At 41.6% G+C, this 21,393-nt stretch overlaps 1 protein-coding gene across 3 annotated transcripts in view; it reads right to left on the bottom strand.

The window, feature by feature from the left end:
• CHIC2 (cysteine rich hydrophobic domain 2) overlaps positions 1 to 21,393 on the bottom strand; it is a 93,500-nt gene that overhangs the window by 30,927 nt on the left and 41,180 nt on the right. Inside the window, exons 4-6 of one of the 3 annotated variants that reach the window (XM_077477482.1) lie at positions 18,073 to 18,129; positions 17,847 to 17,906; positions 15,020 to 16,485 (exon numbers count right to left, since the gene is read on the bottom strand). In XM_077477482.1, coding sequence (XP_077333608.1) covers positions 16,435 to 16,485; positions 17,847 to 17,906; positions 18,073 to 18,129 — 168 coding nt within the window. In that variant the 3' untranslated portion in view covers positions 15,020 to 16,434. Of the gene's footprint in view, positions 1 to 15,019; positions 16,486 to 17,370; positions 17,759 to 17,846; positions 17,907 to 18,072; positions 18,130 to 21,393 lie in introns of those variants that run through there. The other 2 variants (XM_077477485.1, XM_077477483.1) reach the window with 2 other exon arrangements.

Raw genomic sequence — 21,393 nt, 5'->3', positions numbered from 1 at the left:
AAAACCTGCAGACTCACGTGCCCAACAAGCTCTGTGCCTCCACAGCGCACTCCAGGGGAACTCCAAATTTTAACGTTCTAGATGGCGTCATTCGTCCTGCGTGGTGGGCATGGCACACCGCGCGTACACCGCATGTGTGACCCTCGGCATACACACGCTGCTTCATGGTGCCAAAATACGGCACGTACGCACCTGAAGACTGCCAACCACACGAGGCATAATCACTGTGTCATACCTCAAAGGCGCATGCGTATGTTCGTATGCCAACGGTGTCCTGTCCCAGAAGGCGCATTCGCCAGCGGCGCATCACAATTAAAACACACAGCATGGAGACATTCTGTAACACTTGATAGAGGACACAGTAACAGAGGGGAACACAGCAATCCCAGAGGGAGTACTCACCAGTCCACACTGCAGGACCTGAAATAACAGGCCCAATCTTCCCCCATTACGGCGGGTAGTGCCTCTGTGGACCTTCAAGGACCGGGTCCCCACCCTTGGGCCTGTAAAGCACCCTTTTTGGTTTATCTTGGGCAAACTAATGACCAGAATACCACTAAGGGTCCAGTGTCATATATGACACATTACAAGCAAAACCTCGTTCTTGCATTGAGGCTTGGGCACCATTCCTTTTAGCTTCATGCCATCCGAACGGATCCGATTACAACGTCCTCACTGGGACGTTAATTGAAGAAAATGTAAGAGCTTCAACGTTCGTGACCATCACCTGAAGACACTGGCAAAAAAACTGAGGTAATTCCCGTATGGGAGGGGTTATATGGGAGGAACCTTCTTGCTATTGGTTGCCAGTGTCCAATCACCTAGAGGTAGCGTATAACCCAGATAGTCATGAATAAATGCTCTGTGTCTCGTGATGTATGATAAAGAAATCTCCTTGTTTCCAGACTACTCACCCAAGATGCAACGTCGAAGATCCTTCACTGACATCCGCAAGTGCTTTTGTGATTGTGGATTGAAATATAACCTTCTGTACCCTAGCCGACTATCAGAGGCACTGCCCATTTCTTTCATACACCGGATGCGTTCGAGAGGTGGCTGGAAAATTGGTAGAGTTTATTTTGCCTCGGCAAGGATGCCAGTAAGTGATGGCCGTCACTCTCCATCTGGCTACTCTGCCTTGTTTGTTCTCCTGACAATGATATACCTCTGTTGCCTTCACTTAGATGATATTTTGTCATTTCCCCTACTCTGCAATCAGGCTGTGAGTTTACCTCTTAGTCTGTGCTTCATCCTCCCCATCGCTATCATCTGAACAGGAGTGGATGGCCCTACCTGTTACGCTACTGACTCTTATGTTACTTTATGTACTCCCCATTTTTTCCCCTTCTTTTGGATCACATTTTATTTTTTATGTAGACTGTGTGTGTCTGGGGCATGGTTCCTGTCCTCTGGAGTCCCCCGAAGCAGACTGTTGACTCTTTGTAGTTGGTGCTTGCGCCATAGTTCCAATTTTGGGTCGAGGCCCTGCACAATTCAGTTTTTTTGTGTCTCTGGTGCAAGGGCGGGGTAACTTTTTCTTGTTTTATGGCTATGGTCAGTGTATAGACTCAAGTACGTTTTACTACCCATTTGTTCACGGTCACCCTAATTTTTGTAGTGCTTTGGCCACCTTGGTCCTACGTTATGACTCATGGTCCACTAGAATAGCTCATGGTTGTTTCTTGGGATGTTTGGGGGGTCAACTTTAAATACAATCTGTGACAGAACGTCCCCCACACTCCGCTTGAGTGCTTCCGTCAGTATACCGCTTCCTAAGTCCTGGAACATGAGTCCAATGGGTCTGGCTATAGGAACCCCCAAGAGCTAGACAACACCAGTCTTGGAGTGCATCAGGAATTGCCTTTATTTGAGATCTCACACAAAATATATACAGGGGGATGACTAAAACCTAACCTAATTAGCATGAGCTAATTATCTAATCAACACTGGACTTAATTAGCACAAACAACAAAACAACAATTGGTGAAATACTCTTTAGAATCTGTGTCAAGCCAGACTAGACTCATTTACATTATACAAGACAACAGACAGGTGGATGGAGCTGATGATATTAGTATTTAAGAGTTTGTGTCCCAATAGTGTGATTCAGTATATTGCTAACATGGCATTTACATATCCAGAGTCTGTGTGTCTGGGGGGGGGGGGGGGGGGGCGGGGGACACGGACCTGAATCCAAGTAAAACCACCTCAGGGGTCCCCAGACATACAGCTCACAAAGAACACCATTCCCCCAAATGCCAGGGCCCATAATCACAAGGCAAGAGGCTCGCATTCAGTCCCCTCCAAGAGCCTCGGTCCCGGCTAGGTCTGTCACACAATCGTTCCATAATGTTCCAATATTTTAAATTGCATAACCCTCAAGTTGTCTTACTGCAGAAAATGCACCTAATGGGTCATATAATTCTTGCTTTGAAAAAAACATGTGTTCAAAAGGTGTTCCGTACCACCTATTCCTTTTCCCAATGGAGTTTAAATCCTGATTAACACAGCTGTTCTGTGTGTAGTTGAGAAAGTCATTACAGACCCCCATGGCAAAAATACCATGCATCCAGAAAATATTCACGGCGCTTCACTTTTTCCACATTTTATTATGTTACAACCTTATTCCAAAATGGATTAAATTCATTACTTTCCTCAAAATTCTACAAACAATACCCTATAATGACAACGTGAAAGAAGCTTGTTTGAAATCTTTGCAAATTAAAAAAATAAATAAAAATAAATCACATGTGCTTAAGTATTCACAGCCTTTGCTCAATTTGCTGACCAGAGCACTTTTTGTGATACGTCACTGCATCGCTTTAACTGACAATTTTTGCTGTCGTGCGATGTTGCACCCAAACAGAATTGACGTCCTTTTTTTCCCACAAATAGAGTGGTATTTGATCACCTCTGTGGTTTTTATTTTTTGTGCTATAAACAAAAAAGCAACAATTTTGAAAAAAAAAATATTTTTTACTTTTTTGCTATAATAAATATCGCCAAAAAAAAAAAATTTATATATATATATATATATATATATATATATATATATATATATATATATATATAAAAAAAAAAACAAACATTTTCCTCAGTTTAGGCCGATATGCATTCGACATATTTTTGATAATAAAAAAAATGGAATGAGTGTACATTGATTGATTGATTTGCGCAAAGGTATTGTATTTGCATCTACAAAATAGGGGATAGATATATGGCATTTTATTATTTATTTATTTTTGTTAGCAATGGCGGGATCTGTGATTTTTATCATGACTGCAACATTATGGCAGACACATCGGGCACTTTTGACACTATTTTGGGACCATTGTCATTTATACAGCGATCAGTGCTATAAAAATGCACTGATTACTATATAAATGTCACTGGTAGGGAGAGGGTTAAACACTAGGGGTCGATCAAGTGTGTCCTAGAGAGTGATTCTAACTGTGGGGGGGTTGGGCTACCTAGGACATGACAGCGATCACTGCTCCCGATGACAGGGAGCAGTATATTTCTGTATTGTCACTAGGCAGAATAGGAAGTTTGCCTTGTTTACATAGGCATCTCCCCGTTCTGCTGCTGCGTGACCCAATCGCGGGACACCGCCACACATAGAGTCCACGGGCATGGTCATGGAGCATGCGGTGGACACGCGCCCACAATGCCACTTCTTAAAGGGGATGTACCTGTATGCCCATTTGCGCAGCTATGCCATTGTGCCAACGTATATCGTCCTGCACTAGTCGGCAAGCGGTTAAGGTTAAACCGATTTTCTTCTCATTTTAAATTTGTTGAAGCACCTTTGTCACCAACTACAGCCTTAAGTCTTTTTGAGTATGATGCAACAACCTTGGCACACCTATTTTTGGGCAGTTTCTCACATTCTTCTTTGCAGGACCTCTCAAACTCAATCAGGTTGGATGGGAGTTTCGGTGCACAGCCATTTTCATCTCTCTCTAGAGATGTTCAATTGGAATCAAGTATGGGCTCTGGCTGGGTCACTCAAGGACATTCACAGAGTGGTCCCTTAGCCACTCCTTTGTTATCTTGGCTGTGTGCTTAGGGTCTTTGTCCTGTTGGAAGATGAACCTTTGCCCCAGTATGAGGTCATGAGCACTCTGGAGCAGGTTTTCCTCAAGGATGTCTCTGTCAATCTAAGGAGGATATTCTTAAATATGCAATCCCCAGGTGACAATGTAAGACATAGATCTCTGCTCTCATTGGATGCTATTAAGGCCTTTGATAGCATCGAGTGGATGTATCTGTGGGGACTTCTTCAGTGGTTTGGCTTTGTTGAAACTGGGTTTGCTTACTATACTACCACTCGCAGGCAGCTATTTAGGCATCAGGTAGACTGTCTCATGCTTTTGCTCTGGAAAGGGGCACAAAAAAAGGGTGCTCTTTGTCACCCTTGCTATTTTCCCTGGTCATAGGACCCCTGGCAAAAAAGATCAGAGATAATCTGACCATTAATGGTTTCCGTTATGGTGACAGGCAAGAAAAAGTGATGCTCTACGTAGATGATACTGCTTGAAATTGTGGACGTTTCCCTACAGGAAACTATAACTATGTCCACCATAGCAGACTTTGTAACTACTTGGGGCTCAGGATCAATTGGAAAAAGTCGGCCCTAATGCCCATCGACCCAGAGGGTATCCCACTAGATGACTCACAAGGGTACATACCAATTACCGACTCCTTCAGGTACCTGGGAGTCCAGGTGACACCCTGTATTATTTGGGTTTATGGGAGGCCTAATATTTCCCCATTATTACAAAGATTCCAGAAACGGATTAAAACAAGGAATTCCCTCCACCGGTCAGTAGCTGAAGGGTGAACCCAATAAAGGTGATTCTTATGCCTCAGTTACTATATATCCTTCATAATTCCCCAGTTATGGTTCCCCGTAAATCCTTTAGAATAGTTAACTACTGACGCACATCGTGGCAGGGTCGACCCCTCGTATACCTCTTTTTCCATATAATCAATAGTTTCATGCACCTTCACCCATTCCTAGGGCTATAGGACTTACAAAAGCTATACACAATGTCCCTTAGTACCCACAGAAATATGAGTAGATCCTAAGGGGTGCTTTCTTTTTGTTAAAGGAAAGATCCAGGGCCAGTGTTATACCCTAGCTACTAAATATGCCCCCAATAACCATACCTTTAAATTTCTATCAAAAACTTTGGATATCCTGGGGAAGTTTCGGGAAGGTCTATTGGTTATGGGATGTGATTTTAACATTACCTTCAACCCTAGTCTAGACACTACTTCGGGGAAAACCTTTGTGTCACATAAGGCATTAAGATATGTTAAACAGCGCCTTTGTTCTCTGCATTTCATGGACAGTTGGAGGGTGCTGCATGAGGATTTCAGTTATTACTCCAAAATACAAAATGTATATTCAAGGATCGACAGGTTGTTGATTGATCAATATTATGGGAATTATGTAAATTTATCAACTATTGAGTCAATCACCATGTCAGACCATGCTTCAATAAGTTTAACGATATGTCTGGCATCGATTGGGGGCCTGGAAAGAACACGGCAATTGAATGATTCTATTTTGGATGATAAACAGAATGTGGAATCCTTGTCCCGCACACTAGCACTATACTTTGAGACCAATATATCAGAGAAGGTGTCTGACCAAGTGGTATGGGAACCCCACAAGGCGGTCATCAGTATTGTATCTTCATAAGGGGGAATGAAGATACAATTAACCTGTATCGAGCATGTGTAAGGGAGGGGCCAGGGCTGTACGACAGGCAGTCTATCTGCCTAGGAGCAAACAAACATCATTCCAAAACCAGCTGCTGTAACATTTCATGTCATACAGAGTGGTGCATTAACGCACCTGGTACATGTGAGTACCCCATTGGGGGATTGTTCTTATTTGTTTAATAAAACGTTTAAAGTGATATCACACTATCGAGGCTTTTTATTTCCCATTATTCCTGAGATAATGCGTGGGAAGTCCAGGATCATGTTACCATTATAGAACCCAGGGGTGGTTCACAAGCGCGTATTGACTGAGTGTAATTGCTAAGTCACACGCTCCAAGGTGAGCATTTAATACCTAGGGGGGTCACTGGAATAAGAGCACCAATGCATGATCTGCCACACCTGTCACATGGATTTATAAGCATGTCAGCAGTGCTATTACTGGATACCAGGCATATGACCTTTTCTCAACAGGACTGTCACAGTATTGTTTTATAAAAAGACTTGTTTTTGCACAATAGCACTTTTTTTCTATTTTAAAGTGGGACTAGTGTTGTTTCCCATATACCACCAGACACTTATATCTGTGTTACAAAGAACTTGGATACACATGAGCACGTTATTATTGTTTTAATTAATATATTTATTGTTTTTATTTTGATCATAACACATCTAAGTCACATATGTCACATTAACACTAATGTGTTTGTTTTAATCTTTAGCGCGCATTTATTGTGTGATATTCTAAAGTGCAGCGTAGAATTTACTATTTTTGTCTAAGTGCATGAGCTTATAAGACGTGTGTAATGCTTGCAGGTGGTTAGTGATACTTATTAGGCTTTGGATTGATTGAGGCTCGCAGGAATTTTATCACTTTTCTAAGATGTTATGGAACACCGGCTCGACTGGCTCACATATATCCATTGGCGGATGGTAACTGCTGGAGTGGATATAACCAAAGGGGTCGATTTCTGCATTTATGGTGGCATTGCCCATAGCTTAAAGTTATCTGGGAGGAGATAGCCCCTTGGATTAAGAAAATTACACTTAGACCTATAGAATTCTCTTCATTACATATTCTTTTTAATGGGATGCCATCATCTGCTAGGTTTTATAAGAGAAGCGTTACTTCCCATTTGATAGATGCAGCCAAAATATTGATACCTAGATTTTGGAAACAGTCTGGATGTCCCACTATAATGGATTGGAAAAGGGAGGTAGAAAAAATAATGGAAGCAGAGAGATGGATACATATGGTTAAAGACCAACGGAATAAATGTAAAGATACATGGGCAGGATGGCTGTATTACTCCTCAGAAATAGGGGTGGATTAAACCCTTTTGGGGGTAATGCTGTGTTATGGATAGAATAGTCTGTGGGGTGCATCTGGTGGGGGGAAATTGGGAGGAGGTGGGGTTTTTTTGCAATTCTTTTTTCCCCCTCTGGGAGATGATTGATGTCATTAAAGGATGAGGATAAGTTATAATAGTAAACTAGGCACGGGATGGGCAACATGCAATGGAATCACACAAAGAAGGGTAGATTGAAATGAAAGGTGGAGAGTTATAAAAATGAAAATAGTAGAGTGAGATTATATTGAATTAAAACACCAAACATAATAGGACACGAAAATAGTTATTTGAAATTATACTATATTTTTTTCAATATAGATTTATTTATTAAATGTTTTTAGTATTTTTTTTTATTGTATTGTTGGTTGTTTGACACACATGATAGGGCACTGTAAAGCCCTCTTCTTAATTATACTTTGAATAATGTTTTGCACAAATTGAGTTTTGGTTATAAGTGGGTGGGCTTTTCCCTTTGTTTTTCTCTTTCTTTCTCTCTTTTGAAGAGGACATGATCAAGGACCCGGTGTGTTTTCTCAGGGTGGGGGGTAGTGTGGTGTATGTTAATGAAAAGATTTATATAGATATATCGTGTAATGTGTATTTCTATGTTGTTGATGTTAGAATTTGTCTTAATAATGAAAAAGCGATTAGAAAAAAAAGAATAGTTACGGTAACTACATATTCCGCACTCTAATTTAGAAAATCACTCTTCAAGTAAAAGTTGAACACCTGCAACCCCCTTAAGGATGATGGGGGTCTAGCCTTGCCGTATCACTGGCTATATTACCTAGCCAATCAATTGCAACATTTGATAGACACAAAGCACAAGGGTACAGAACAGGAAGTGGACAATACCAGCTCTTCTGAAGCTGTAATGTTACATACAGTAAAGGGCGAGTCCATTGCAGTGACTTGAGGCTCAAGCCTTTGGTAAACCACGTAATATATATCAGATTTATAATCTTATTCAGAAAATATGGAACAAAACTGAATTTCTTTAGGGAGTGATGAGATGTACAGAATTCAGCCCAATCTGGTCAAATGGAACCTATCTGGAACTTGTCAAGGTGCACGGGGCATTATGGAAGAGGTACGGGGTGCTCTTTATAAGACAAATCTTTCAAAATTATGTTTTGCTGTCATTCGAAGCTTTACAGGAGATTGGCTTACTGCTCTCCATGCGCTTCTATTATCTAAAATTGAGGCATGCCATAACAGCTCATAGTAAATCTTCCGAGTGGTTTCAGTCTCCGGCGCCACTGTTTAAAACTTGGTCAAGGGGGCTACTACTTGCAAGGGGTTTATATCCCAATGCTATTGCAGAATAAAAAAATAAATAAATATATATATATATATATATATATATATATATATATATATATATATCACCCTTTACGAATGCTAGATAAATGGGAGGGGGGGGGGATGTTGGCAAGCCTACTGGGGATCAATGGGAGGAGGCCCTCCAGTCTGTGCCAACCTGCTCCCTGAATGTTTTCCAGAGAATAATACAATTGTATATCCTTTTGAGAGTATACTAAGGATGTCTCTGTACATTGCTACATTCAGCTTTCCCTCGATCCTGACTAGTCTCCCAGTTCCTGACACTAAAAAATATCCCCACAGCATGCTGCTGCTGCCACCACCATGCTTCAATGTAGGGATGGCATTGGCCACGTAACAAGCAGTGCTGGTTTCCTCCAGAGATGGCACTTTCCATTCAGGCCAAAGAGTTCAATCTTTATTTCATCAGACCAGAGGACTTTGTTTCTCATGGTCCGAGAGTCTTTCAGGTGCCTTTTGGCAAACTCCAAGCAGGCTATCATGTCTTTTACTGAAGAGTGGCTTCCGTCTAGCCACTCTACCATACAGGCCTGATTGGTGGAGTGCTGCAGAGATGGGTAGCCTTCTGGAAGGTTCTTCCTCTGTCCACCGAGAAACACCGGAGCTATGTCAGAGTGACCATCGAGTTCTTGGACACTACCCTTCTCCTGCGAATGCTCGGTTTGGCCAGGCGGCTCACTCTAGAAAGAGTCCTGGTGGTTCCAAATGTTTTCCATTTTGGGATGATGGAAGCCACTGTGCTCATTGGGACCTACAAGGATGCAGACATTTTTCTGTACCCTTCCCCAGAGATCCATGCCTTGATACAATCCTGTCTTAGAGGTCTAAAGACAATTCCTTGGACATCATGGCTTGGTTTGTGAACTGACCTGCACTGTTAACTGTAGGACCTTATATAGACAGGTGTGTGCCTTTCCAAATCATGTCCAATCAACTGAATTTAGCACAGGAGGCAGTGTCAGAACTACCAAAGGGCGCAGCAGTCGTACTTGGGACTGGGCCCTGGCGTTTTACCACTGTAGGGGGCCCTAAGACCCCGGCATCTCCCCCTGCACCTCTGGTTGTCAGTTTAGCATGCGGAGGGAAGGGGTAACTGGCAGCTCTATGGTGCCCAGGGATCTCCCTAGTAGTTCTCTTTCCGAATGTATACAGTGGAGAGGCCTCTGACTCAGGCATGTATCCGCTTCACTCTTCAGTGTACAAGTGAGTGGCTCTGCCTGTACACTCTTGCTGATACATGCCCAGGTCAAATGCCCCTCCCTCTCCAGTACATACACTCAGGAAGAAAACTACTAGGCCCAGGGATACCCCGCTGGCACCATAGAGCTGCCGATCGGCCCTCCCACCTCCCCCCAGGTGGGATGTGGGGGGGTACAGAGATGTGCTGGGGGTTGGAGGTGCACAATAGAGACCAGCCAGGTACATAGAGAACCTCAGGAAAGGGCAGCTGTCTGCAGACCCTAATGTAATGGGGGCAGCTGTCTGCGGACCCTGATGTAACAAAGGGGGCTCTCTGGGAACCACAATGTAAGGAGGGAGGCTCTTGGCAGGTGCCGATGTAAGGAAGGGGCACTCTGGGGAGGTTAAAGTAAGAGGCTCTCTGGGGACCTTCACTCAGAGATAGATAGAGACACACACACACACACGTGTATGCCCACCCAGCATATGACTCTTTACTTCACTGCTATGGGCACTGGCCCCAGATCTTTTGTAGACCTAGCAATGCCCTCTGAAGATTCTAGTTACGCCTCTGACCGGTGGGCTCAAATCAAGTTGTGGAAATATCTCAAGGATTATCAGTGGAAACTGGATGCAACTGAGCTCAATTTTGAGTGTCATGGCAAAGGCTGTGAATACGTATGTGCATGGGATTTATTTTTTATTATTAATACATTTACAAAGATGTCAAACAAACTTTTCACTGGTGTCATTATGGGGCATTGTTTGTAGGATTTGTACATCACACTTACCTGTAAAATCCTTTTCTTTGAGTACATCATGGGACACAGAGTCAGGCCAATATTCATTACCTGCTGGGTTATACTTCACCATTAGTGGAATGCACAATGGTAGACCAAAGGTCTTCAGACAGGCAGTGATTCCCCTATATAACCCCTCCCATACAGGAAGCACTTCAGTTTTGTAGCGAGCACAAAAAGAAGGCAAAATAATGTCCTGATTTAAATGAAAGAGCAACACCACTTTTGGCAAAAATGGAACAGGTCGTAACACGACTGTCATGGTGAAGGATCAAGTACAGTTCCCTGCATGAAAAGGCTGCCAACTCGACACCCTTCTAGCTGAGGTGATAGCCATCAGGAAGGCTCGTTTGCGTGACAGCGAGTCTAATGAAATTTCCTTAATAGGTTCAAATGGTTGTTTCTGTAACACAGACCGCACCAAGTTCAAGTCCCAAGGACACATAGGTGACCTAATAGGGGGAAGCAAGCGAGTTGACCCTTGCATAAAGGTACGGAAAACAGTGAATGGGAGGGCTAAAGGCCTTTAGAAGAATACTGATAGAGCTGAAACTTGACCTCTGATTGTACTCAAAGCCAGTTTGATTTCTACAGCTGACTGTAGAAAAGAGAGAAATCTTCCAAGCACATATTTTCAAGGATGTCATTTTCTGGCTTCTCACCAAGCAATACAAGTCTTCCAGACCTTAGTGAGATAACATATCTCTGGAAACCAGGACCTTCTGTGGCAGGCTGATGCCATCAGGATAACTAGAACCCCCTCTCAAAATCCTGCGCAACAAACATGAAAGGAGAGGGATGATACAAACTTGTTATTGAACCTGGATGCCAATAGATCGACCTCTGGCCATCACCCAAATGTGTTGTTGGAAATCTACTAGTGTTGGGGAGCCAGCTGCTCCACTGAACTCCCACCTATGCATTGTTAGTGCTTTTTTTCATTTTGCAGATTTGCACTACAGAACGTGTTCCATAGGAAACCATGTTCAATGGACTGTAGTGCAAATCTGCAAAAAGCAGTAAAACTGCATAGGTGTGAATCCAGCCTGATGGCTCACTCTGCCCGGCCACATCACTCTCAGGGGATGACATTTTCTTGGACATGGATTTAGGTTGTCGTAAAACAATTGATCCTTTAGAACCCTTTGAGGTGCCCCTTCCGCTCATAGCCTGATGCACAAAGTAGAGGTACTACCAGAAGGAACACGTAAACTGTTAGGGATATAGTCCAGCAAAAATTGCTGCTATTGATGCCCAGTCTGAAGCAGTAACAATGTGTCAAAAGGAAAAAATGCCTGTGTCACCAAACCTGAATGCCACCTCTTTGCTCGTGTCCCTCCACAGCCTGCAGCAGCACAGTGTGCTTTTTAAAAGCTTGCCTCCATGCGCACCTGGCATCGGAGTACGTCAACGCCATTAGCCCCCCTGCACTGCCTACAGATCCACCACCTTTCTCCCACCACGAGCAGCAGGCTAGAGGTACTCTCAGACCCAGAGAGCATGGCACAGGGGTTACAAAGCCGCCAAGCTGCCTCTGCGCTTTAAAAAAAATTAAAATAATCCGGACGCCTTTCCCCCCCACGAGAGGGGGGATTCCAACATGGGGGGGCAACGGGCAGGGAGGCAAATCCCCCTTAGGCTTACCAGAGGCTCTGCTGCTCGGCTGGAGGAGGAAGTGTTCGGCTCCTGACACAGCAATGTTTCCAGCATGAGGCAGTGAGTGCTCAATACAGCCCCCAGTGGTGACACATAGGCATGACAACATTTTTAAAGGAGACCTAAGAAAATTCAAAAGATTTTAGAAAAATCCACTTACCTTTCCCACCACAGGGTCTTCTGTGGTAAACAGACCCAATTTTCATCTTCACGGTGGGTTCCATTAAACCTTCCGGAGCAGGGGATCCTTGAGGAAACCCACAATCCTGGACCTGCAACAACACCCTACCAGTAAAAACTTTATGGTCTCGCTACCAAAATATACTGAATCCCAGGGTCCAGCTCTCTAAAAAGAGAAGCATTCACAAGCAAAACCTCATTTCTTTGGATACGAGGCCCGGGTACCATTCAATTTGACCCAAAATAGGACACTCTGAATGGATCCGGTCAGCATGACTAGCCCCAGCAAGGATTGCTCCATTGGAGCTCATCACAGCACATCTTTACTTGTGATAAGCACCTTAGACACTGGTGAAAAAACTGAGGTACTCACAGTAATGGGAGGGGTTATATAGGGAGTGCACTTCTTGTCTTAGGGCGTGCCAGTGTCCATCACCTGAAGGTGGCCTATAACCCAAGTAGTAACTGCTATGGCTCTGTGTCCCTGATGTATGGAAAAAAAAAAAAAAAAAAAAAAGAAGAAGAAGCTTTTAACTAATGACTCCTGTTTGTCAACAGGGTCTTTCAAGCCCTGTGTATTATCCACTGGACAAGTTAAGTTCTTGTTTAAATGAAGAGACTGCCGCATCTCCATTTCTTAAACTTTTCCTCCATGGGATATAAAAAAGGGAAAACCTTAGGATTTTTGTTCCTCCTGTCAGGATGTTCCCAATCAGTATACACCGCCTGTTCTAAAAGCAGGTGCAAGGGAAAAGTCTGTGCAGCCTGAGGAGGCTTTAGGGACCCCAAAATGACAAGAGAGGCTCAGAAACCTCTGCCGTAGGCAACAAAGGCAGAACAAACCATCTCGGTAAGAGTCTGAATCAAAAAGCCTCTGACTGAGAGGTGGATACCAACTAGACATCTTCTAGCCCAGATTCCTCAGAAGCACTCATCTGCCAGACCCTCCACAGAATCTTTGGCATTTAGCTCTTCCCCCATCCTCAACCCATTCCTGCTCCAAATTAGGAGGCTCAGGGAGGAGGGATCTGTCACGCTTCTTGCCACCCTGCGGGATGGAGGCAATCATGCCAGCAATCCTGTGCTCTACCCTGGCTGGCAAGGTTAATCCCTGGTGATGAAGTCTGAAGAAGCAGCGTTTACTGTAGGCACAATACCAGACAGGTGCAGTGGCTCAGATTGCCCAGAAGCCTCTGGTCTCTTTCAACTAGGCTCCTCAGGAGCTATCGACGACCTAGGTCTGCCCTTTCCTGTAGTGTTAGCGACGCTCCTTATTTTTTGAAGACACGGCAACCACAAAAAGGGAGTACCAGAGTTTATCATTTTACCCCGGAAGGGAGACCCTTTAATAGAGCTCACCAAGCCTGTATGCAACAAACCCGCTAAGCTCTATAGCTTGCCAACCAACACCTAGTGACTCTCACAACCCAGGTAAGACGAAACAAACTACTGCCCCCTGGAAGTCCGACAGCTGTCCCCTGGAAGAGCGGCATGCCAGCCACTGTCAGCTTAAATAAGATGGCTGCATGCCGGGTCGCTGTGCACCTGCGTGGTCATGGTCCCGTGTTCGCGCAGGCAACAAATTTTCTTGTGCTAATTTCTGTGTACGGACCATCCACAAAAGACAACCAGACAGCTTACTCTTTACAACAGTCAGCCCAAAACGCCCCCCTGTGGTCACCGCTACACAAGTGTCCAGCCTTAGCTAGATTGATACACATATGGGGCACACCGCAATAAGTAAAGGGGGAATTTTACTTTACCCATGCAAGCGCAGGGAAACCTTAGAAACGAAGAGCCCAATCTTGACCCATCACAGCGGGTTTCTGTCACTTGAGGACCTTCAAGGACTGGGTACCCTTTTCATTTTTTAGGGTCCACTCCCTTGGACCTGTACAGCATTTGTTTGAGTGCTCAAACAAACGTGCCAATCCACCTTGCAGACACTGATAAAAAAACGGAAGTACTTCCTCTATGGAGGGGTTATAATAGGGAATCACTTCCTGTCTAAAGACCTTTGGTCCACCAGTGTCCATTCACCTGTAGAAGTATAACCCAGTAAGTAAGGCTACCGAAATGGAAGGGGGTACCTGTCAACATTAGGTACCCGCTAGCCCTTCCTCCCCAAAAGCTCAGTTTCTCAAAACAGGAGCCAGGTAGCAGGCCTTAAAGCAGAAGTTACACTTTTGGGTGGAAATCCACTAACTTTTGGTAGACCCATAGTAATTGTATGCACCAACTTCAAGGCTTGTAAACGCATACTTCTACAGAAAGCTGCAAGTTATTAACCAACTATTATTTCCACTTACCGTTATAGGATTTCAGGCTATACACTGGATTTTCACTGCTTAAAATGTTAAAAAACATCTGACCAGTAGCATAAAAACGTTACCCCTTGTGCAAAAAAAAAAAAAAAACGCGCCCAAAAAATTATTCTATTTTGTGAACTATACTGGACAGAATATTAATGGGGACTGTAAGCAAATAGATTTAGGTTTACCCACTTCCACAGGTTCTTAAGAGTGTTTTATTTTTTTCTCTTTGCTAGACTCCAGGACAAAATAAACCCTTGAAGTCGGGCCCTCCAGCAACCTTACAGTGTAAGGGCTTAACTAAAATCGCATTCAATTTTTAACGAAGTACACCCTTCACAGTACGTTTGTTGGAAACGTAAACATATGGTAAGGCTTGAAAGGGTGTGTGGTGAATTTTAGGTACACCAGGTGAAAAAAATTAAATATAAAAACACACTAAACAAAAAAGGAAACATTTCACTCGTTCATAATTCTCCCATTTTAATAATGTACAAATAGGATGACAAAACATAACTAGGCCAAGCATCTTACAGAAAAACATATGGACATTTGAGTGTTTATACAACTGATTTTTCTTAAAACTCAGTGCACTCCTTTTGCCAGCATCAGTTATGCACATATTAGAAAGGGGGGGAAAAAAAATGTAACGGAGGAATACCAGATATGTTAAATCATTTTTTTTTTTCTCTACACAATTAAATTATACCCACATTGTGTTAGTACCGGCTATACATCCTTTAATAGTGAAAATAATTTGAATTACTTGAAATTTAAAGACTAAACCAAAAATTGAACTATACATGTAAAAACAGAAGGGGGAAATAAAAGCAAAAATATCACTATAATAGGCAGATGCATGTATATATCTGCAAGGTGAATTAGGAATTGCAACCTATCATACCCTAGGAGCAAAATTAAAGTGATCTTATAGTGGTAACAAACATTTTGTCAGTATAGTTTTAAATAGAGCATCTGTGTTTAAAATGCTACATATAAAATACCACAGTTTAACAACCAGTCTGAGAGTACAGCATACTTAAGATGACACCACAGTAAATTGTGATATTTTATAATTTTAAAAGATTTGATTAGGGATTGTGTATTTGGTTTATTGTGGCACAAGGAACAGTTTGAGGATTCAGCGGGTTCTGGTTCCGCTGTCAAGCAATGTGATCCAAAAATAAATTTAAGTGATGACTTATTCAAAGTCTGTATGCCATGTAAAGAGAGATGCAGCCAACTAGTGGGTGATGGTGAGGACAAGAAAGCAGCTAAAAGATACCAACTTTTCGCAAGTAAACAAATCTGTCGTTTGGAAAGTTACCCAACTCGAAACGAGCACTAATGTTATGGTAGCACAACCATATGGTCCTGAGCTCCAGCAAAATGCAGCACACATTTCACACAGGTATTTTCTATAACCATGAAGAATGTCCACCGGCTCTCCAATGTTTTCAGCACATCCTTTTCAGAACCAGCTGACAGGATGATCTTTCCAGGCAAAGAAAAATTCCTAATGGTGCAGTTATATCTTGGTTCCAAAACAGTGATACATTGGGGATAACAAAAACAGGCAACATAAATATGACAAAGCAAAAGTAAATCATTTCAAGTTACAGACAAAATGTATATTTTGTGAGAATCATTTGAGCGCCTTCCATAAAAAAAGAAAAAAAAAAAAAAAAAAAAAAAAAGAAGAAGAAGAAAAGAAAAAAAAACAAACACACACACACACAAGTCACTGCTATGTCACCAATGGGGGAAGAACCAAGAAAGGCACCATTGGAAATATGGGATTTTCGAGTAAGTCCTTAGATAGAACAAAAAAAACCATAACACTAGGATAAAAGGAAAAAAAAAATAAAAAAAAAAATACTAATCTGGTCGAAAAATTGGTGTCTTTGGTAAAAATTCTATTAAGATGACCTGTGAAAAGAAGACAGATTTCAAAGATCAGCGTTTTGGTTTTCTGCCTATCATATAAGCATTAGAAAAAAAAAAAAAAAAAAAAAAAACAACAGGACATTGTCTACTTAAGAGAAGCAACAGAATACTTAATTATAAAGAAAAAGCTTGAAAAAAGGTCAAATGAAACAAATACAAAGCAAACACTTTTAAACCCGGAGTTCATTAAATGATACTACACAGCAGGTGTTTTAGAGCAATAAAACAACAACACCCATAAAGGTATGAAAAGAGGCATACAAACATATGGTTGAGAGGTCACTAAATCTGTTAAAATAAGCTCCAGCCAATTATTAACTGACAATTTAAGTGATACAGTCCAGGATGTTTGTCTCACAAAACAAAAAAAAGGAGTTCCAACAATACAATAAAAATGATGCCTTACTGCTAATGATTGCCTTTTAGGAACTAATTAATGACTGTGTCAAGGGCCTATTGTATTGCTCCTTAGGAATTATTGACTCTCTTCGGAGGTCAATTATAATGTGATCTGCAGTGTTGGAGTATTGAGAATGTGGCTACAGTTAAATACAGGTTGAGCCCATCCTAATGCAGGTTAAAAAAACAAAACAAACAAAAAAAAAAACCTGTAGCTTTAAACTTGTACACAAACTAAACCTTGAGTATAACTTTCAAATTACATACAAAAACCTGGTACAAAATTCCTCTAAATGTCACCATTCTTTCCACTATTAAGGGGGTATTTAAAACACATTCAGAACCATAAAGCATTCAAATGTACCCCAGAAATTGTAATTTTAATTTAAAAACCACTCAGTAATTTAGTGACAATCCAGAAAAAAAAAAAAAAAAAAAAAAAAAAAAAGTTTATAGGATTTTTAACTCCTAGAATTAATGTTTTAGCTAGATGTAGTGCAACTATACATTTTAATTATTTTAAAATTTCAGATTTTAAAAATTGGTCTGCATGTTCCAGATGAATTAAAGACAGTCAAGTTAAATATGGGCATTTAGAATAATGCTAATCAAGTTTCAGACTAGAGAAGCAGTCAACTATGTGTTAATCTTTCATACAGAATCAAAAATTTCACACCCCATCAATGTACGCCTGGGCTATTTTATTTAAGCAATTTATTATTATTTTTTCCATGGCACAGAGAAGACTTGTCTTCAGTCCTTCATAACTTTATAAATCAGCCCTACCCATGAGCCCATGCATCTGTGAACCGTAGAAAATCCTTCCGCTCGGGTGATTAAGCTCTTGACACCTTTACTGATTAATAATCAGGCAAAGAATAGGATCAGAGGCAAAATAAATGATCATTTAATAGAGAGACTCACAAAACAGCCCTTTAACTTACATATTCCATCATGTTATTGGTTTCACATTTCCTTTTGCTTAGTCTCCAGTGCAAGCACAGCTGGAAAAGAGGGATAGTAAAAGAAGAAAAATGAGCTCCATTTTACTGCGGCGCACACATTAGCTCATTTATCCACCTTTCATATTTTTTGCCTAACAAAAGCATCTGTTTCCATACTGTGCAATTCAAACTTCAACACTGCGAAGTTACTCCCTGCGGTACTCACCTTGTGGTATAACCTATTGTTTTCCCATTCCAATAACTTCTCAATCGATCTTCGTGTCTGTAAGACAAATAGGGCGAGGAATTTTACCCTTCAGTAACTTAAGAGAAAACTCTGCAGCTGTTTTTTTTTTATTTTAGATGAGAAGGTTCAAGCTTCAGGACAGTGACCGAGACTGGGGTGGTCTGCATCATCATCAAAGAGGGCTGCTTGTTAAATAGTAACTGCAATGGATTTACCCACAGGAAAATAGAAGATTCACTTGTATAATAAATGTAACTAAATGGCCCCAAAAATCACCGCTAATTGTGTACAGATTTCCAATGGGAGTTTAGACAACAAAAACATGCACAAAAAAAATAAATAAATAAAAAAAAAAATACTCAACCTAAAAAACTTTTACTCTACTTCTAAAAACACCAGCTCAACAACCTGAATTACCAATACTGTATATTTAACTTTTCTTGAAACAATGTTAATTTGTATTCCCCGTATACATCTCAAAATATAATATCACATAAGCAAGGGGGAAAAAAAACAAACAAAAAAAAACACAACACACACCACATTAGCCAAAAGACCATTATAGCCATTTATTAACAGCAAAAGTCTTACCATAAATTAGAAATTTAGATTTTTGAATTTAAGCACTATATGTAAATAGTTTAGGCTACATGAACACTTGAAATACTTTGACTGCAGGAAACCGTGGCAAAATTACACCAAGGTTCCTCCACATTCAGGAGAGGGGGGGGGGGGGGGGTTGAACCTCCTCAACGATCCAAAAAGCCTGTGTGTACATGGATACATAGGCTTTTATGGCGTTGCGTTTAGGAGCTTTTGCAAAAATAAAACCCGATAGCTCCTACTAGTGTACATACATGCAGCCTAACGTTCCATATTTTGTCAAACGGGAAAAGGATTTATGAATCACTTTTACAAACCACAAAAATAATAGGATACTACAGAGGACACACAGCGCTTCCATCTCAAATAGGATTCTGGAAATGGGCTTTAAAATCCCCCTCTGCCGGAGATGTCAATATGAAGGTGGTTCCAAGTTAGACATTTTTTTTTGGTCCCGTTTGGTTAAGTAGTAGATTTTAGGATCAGGTTAAATATATTTCTACTCCACTCACATTTGTTAGGCTTGAGTGATGATTCAGAGGCCTCCACTTTTGCCACTAAAGTACTACAAGCACTCCCTTTTGAAACATCCGCAAAGACCTATATACTGCTTTAACCACTTAAGCCCCGGACCATCTGCCGAAGACCAGAGCACTTTATGCCATTCGGCACTGCGACGTTTTAACTGAGAATTGCATGGTCGTGCGGCGTGGCTCCAAAACAAAATTGACGTCCTTTTTTTCCACACAAATAGAGCTCTCTTTTGGTGGTATTTGATCACCTCTGCGCTTATTTTTTGCGCTATAAACAAAAAAATAGCGACAATTTTGAAAAAAACATTTTTTACTTTTTGCTATAGTTAATATCCCCCCCCCCCCAAAAAAAAAAAATAGTTTTTTATATATATATATATATAAATAAAACAACAACCCTTTCCTCGGCTTAGTTCAGAATATGATAAGTATTCTTCTACATATTTTTGGTATATATAAAAAAAAAAAAAAATTGCAAATAAGTGTTTGATTGGTTTGCCCAAAAGTTAGAGCGAACAAAATAGGGGATAGTTTTATAGCATTTTTTTATTTTTTAATAATGGCGGAGATCACCGATTTTTATCGTGACTGCGACATTATGGCAGACAGATCGGACACTTGCCGCGACTATGGGACCATTCACATTTATACAATCAGTGCAATTAAAATTGCATTGATTACTGTATAAATGTGGCCGGCAGTGAAGGAGTTGACCACTAGGTGGCGCTGTAGGGGTTGTATCCTAGGGAGTGATTCTAACTGAGGGGGAGGGGCTATGTGTGACACGACACTGATCACCCCTCTTGTTTACAGAGAGCTGTAATCAGTGTCACTAGACAGAACGGGGAAATGCTTGTTTACATCAGCATTTCCCCGCTCTACCTCTCCGTGAGACAATCGGGGGCATCTCCATGTCCGTGGGACCCGTGATCACACTCCCGGAGGTCGCGTGCACCCACAAACCACTTCTTAAAGTGCAACGTAAAGGTACGTTAATTTGCCTGTACGTACCCTTCTGCCGCCGTATATCGGCGTGAGCCAGTGGGCAAGTGGTTAATGGAAGAACTGACCCACCCTCTATTAGTCATTGGTTGAAAAAGGTCAATAAAATTAAATCCATGGAGGAATTTATGGCAACTGAGAACACCAGACAGATATTTTTGTAAAACCTGGTTTTATTGGTGGATTTTACTTTCCCAGCTGAATGTTGCTCTCCCAAACTGGTTGTCTAGAGCTTTCCAATATGGGTAACCTCTCAGGACATGCCCCTGGAGTGATCCACTGCAGCTCAAATGAGAAGAATGTTTTCCCTGACCTGAAGCTTCCACTGGAGAGGGCCACTTTATTTTTCACCCTTCCCTGTTCTTTTTATATCAAGACGGGCTATGGGCTGTCGCTTTGAAATCTAAAAAATAAATAAAAAAAAAGGCAGCTGTCCCTCCCCAATAAGACATTTAAAGCTCACCTCATCAAATACCTGTGCTGCTCATCTAGAGCTGGGATCTCCAAACTATAGCCCTCTAGCTGTTGCGGAACTACATGTACCATGAGGCATTGTAAAGCTGACATACACAGACATGATGGAAATTGTAGCTCCTGAACACTGGAGGGCTATAATTTGGAGACCCCTGATCTAGAGCAAAACGAAATAGCCAGCTGAAGAATCTTCAAAAACAACCTTTGGGAGTGTAATTTCACAATCCCCACACTGTGGTCTGTGGTTCCTCCTGTCAGTATACTACATCATTACAGGAGTGACTTGGGGGTATGCAGATCTAATCACTGAGCACAGTGGATGACCACAGATCATACACTCTGGAAATGTTGGTTAATGAAAGTGCTTCAGCTGGGATTTACTGTTCTTTACAATGACGATCAGTGGCACAGGCAACACATGTACAGACCTTAATGCTAAAGGGGTGTGTTTAGGTTTGTGCACCCACTTCTGCATGTCTGTCAAATTTTGACTCATGGCTGCGTTCCTGCAGCCACTGTCTACATGAAGCTCAGGCAGAAGGCGGCACACAAAGAAAAAAAAAGAAAAAAAAAGAAAAAAAAAAAAAAAACACACGGGTGCCACTGCCCATATGAATGAGCCTTAAACATCTTTTAGTGACAATGTTGCTTGGCATTTTTTGGCAACTCAAACTGTACACCCGAAAAT

Source organism: Lithobates pipiens, unplaced genomic scaffold, assembly GCF_037356315.1.
Source record: "Lithobates pipiens isolate NorthernLeopardFrog02 unplaced genomic scaffold, aLitPip1_a1.2 Scaffold_13, whole genome shotgun sequence".
In the NCBI taxonomy this organism is placed as follows: Eukaryota; Metazoa; Chordata; class Amphibia; order Anura; family Ranidae; genus Lithobates; species Lithobates pipiens.
The sequence above is the reverse complement of the archived record's forward strand: the minus strand, read 5'-3'. Positions and strand labels throughout refer to the sequence as shown.